At 30.0% G+C, this 2763-nt stretch overlaps 1 protein-coding gene across 1 annotated transcript in view; it reads left to right on the top strand.

Moving 5' to 3' along the window:
• The window catches only part of LOC108684054 (histone deacetylase 6), a 7859-nt gene that overhangs the window by 381 nt on the left and 4715 nt on the right, over nt 1-2763 (top strand). The window contains exons 2-7 of the mRNA XM_018188078.1: nt 760-924; nt 1091-1516; nt 1651-1748; nt 2019-2192; nt 2311-2503; nt 2597-2656. Of these exons, the coding sequence (XP_018043567.1) occupies nt 760-924; nt 1091-1516; nt 1651-1748; nt 2019-2192; nt 2311-2503; nt 2597-2656 (1116 nt within the window). The remainder of the gene's footprint in view (nt 1-759; nt 925-1090; nt 1517-1650; nt 1749-2018; nt 2193-2310; nt 2504-2596; nt 2657-2763) is intronic.

Genomic DNA, 2763 nt, shown 5'->3' with positions numbered 1-2763 from the left:
TATATATATATATATATATCACATTGTATATCCATAGAAGGACAGATTGTCCGTTCACCGTCTGTAACCTCGATCAATAACTTTTTTTGTAACAAGTCTCGCATTTATTGTCATAGATCTTAATATTGTATGCGAAAAGAACGATTCTGAAGAAAATCCAGTTTTATTCACAACAGTTACAATACAACAGGTCTATTGTAGGGTTCTGCTATTTACTTTTTGTTAACTTGCACTGGTTCTGTTATTCTTGTTAGAATTTACTTTTTTGTTAACTTGCACTAGCTAGAAGCTCCAATTGGCTCCAATCATTTGATTGTTGCACGATAGAGATCTTAGAAATTTTTAGACAAAAACTATGATCTTGAAACAATTTATTTTTTTCCATATAATTTGACTTTATCTTAAAACTTTTATGACATCAACAGTTGTAAAATAAATGTTCTATCAAATACAGTCAATATAATTACAATAATAGTATTGCACAGTTTAAATTGTTTAAATTGTTTTTACTAATATACATTAACTTTAATATTGTTTTAACTTATTCTTCATTTTTTCTAATTTTTTCTAATTTTAGAAAAAGATACATGGATTAGTTAAAGCAAGATTAAAATTAAATTGATCTTGGCCTTAGTTCCTCATTTGAATCTAAATGAATCATATTAAAGAATCTTATAACAGCTGTAAAGCTGCTTTTTCTGTTGAATGCAGTTGTTATATTACATTTATTATTAAATATTAAACAAAATAATTTTACAGACTGAGTCCACGGTGAACCTGGATCTGTTTACTGCTGCTAAACAACTAGCAGACAGTGAGATTGAACTGATAAAAGTGATTGAGAATTCCACCAAGTGCCAAAGAACTGCAACAAATATGCTTTCAAATGTAAAGAAAACAAAGAAACTTGGGAAATCGAAAAATGTAAATATTATTTGTTAAACTTGTAAAAGTATTAAAAATACTTTAAATGTTTGAATATATGATACATTGTAATAATAATCAGTGAGACAATGTTTTTTTTCACAAGCATTTTCAATATATCTTAAAATCCATGTAATACATATTCTGATGATCATTCTGATGACAGGCACGTCCATCAGCTGCACTATTGGCTGCCAAGCAAGAGGCAGCAAAACGACAGCTGCTGTCAGACAAGAAATCCAACAATAATTTTGTACCAGACATATATCAGAAAGCAATCGATGCATACAAAATGACACGCAAGGAGACTGGTCTTGTATTCGATCAAAGCATGGCTGAGCACGAGTGCATCTGGGATCCAAATTATCCCGAGTGTCCAGCTAGATTTACACGAGTTTTGCAAAGATGCGAGGAATTGGGCCTGATGCAGAGATGTAAACTCATTGAACCGAGATGTGCCACAGAGAACGAGCTTTTGAGTAAGCACAGTCAAAAACAGATTGATATTTTGAAGACAACAACAGACGACTCTATGGATTCTGAGAATTTGGAGTTGTTGTCATCCAAGTACGATTGTGTCTATATCCATCCGGTATGTGTAAAATAATTTCACGATTTTTTTAAGGGAAAGTAATGATAAAAATAATATTCAAGCTTATTTGTTGAATACTATTTTTTAAGTATATTTAAATAATTATTAACATTTGGTTATATATATTTTTTCAGTCTACATATAGATTATCTTTATTAGCTGTGGGCTCAACAATCAATTTAGTAGAAAGTGTCTGCAAAAGTGAGATACAAAATGGCATGGCTATTATCAGGTAAGTCCTAATATATATAGATGATCTTCATAAAATATAAATATATATTGATATTTAATTTGATTAATTTTATCTTTAGTAGTTTATTTTTCTTTAATTAAAAAATGTATTCGAATTAGTTAAAAATTTAACTTATGTTAATATAATTATTAGGTGTGAGAAAAAGTTCGTGGCGTTTTTTTAATGCCATCTAATGGAAAAAATGCTACGAACTTTTTCCCCCCTAATATATAATATTTAGTGATTAATTAATAAATAATATTTTTTCAGACCACCTGGTCATCATGCAATGAAATCGGAATACTGCGGTTATTGCTTTTTCAATAATGTAGCTCTGGCAGTAGAGAAAGCTCTGAGTTCTGATTTGGCAAACAGGATTTTAATTGTGGATTGGGACGTTCATCATGGACAAGCAACGCAACAAATGTTTTACAATGATCCACGGTACATTTCTTTTTTAAAAAATTGTTTAAAATTTGTATTATTTTTTAAAACATTACTTTATTTATTTGTTTCTATTAAGGTTCAGAATTAATTAAACTATTTTAAAATGTTTTTACAGCGTAGTTTACTTTTCGATACATCGTTATGAACATGGCGAATTCTGGCCCAACTTAAGGGAATCTGATTTTCATTATATTGGAGACGAGCTCGGAGAGGGTTACAACTTCAATGTACCTTTAAATAAAACCGGCATGACTAATGCTGATTACATCGCGATCTTCCAGCAAGTTTTATTGCCAATGGCTTACGAAGTACGTGACATGTAACCTTTATTTATTAGTATATAATATAAAATGATTTAATTTTTTAAAATTAATCTTTTAATGAAAGTATTAACATTGTAGTTTCAACCGGATTTGATAATAGTATCAGCAGGTTACGATGCGGCTCTGGGTTGTCCAGAGGTAAATTTAAATATTATTACTATTCTTTTTTTTTTATTTTTTTGTCTAGTTTTGCCCAGACCTGGTTCTTGTTTCTGCTGGTTTTGATTCCGCATTGGGTGACGAAA

The sequence above is a fragment of the Atta colombica genome, unplaced genomic scaffold (genome assembly GCF_001594045.1).
Source record: "Atta colombica isolate Treedump-2 unplaced genomic scaffold, Acol1.0 scaffold10, whole genome shotgun sequence".
Lineage (NCBI taxonomy): Eukaryota > Metazoa > Arthropoda > Insecta > Hymenoptera > Formicidae > Atta > Atta colombica.
This window is presented reverse-complemented; position numbering and strand designations above follow the sequence as displayed.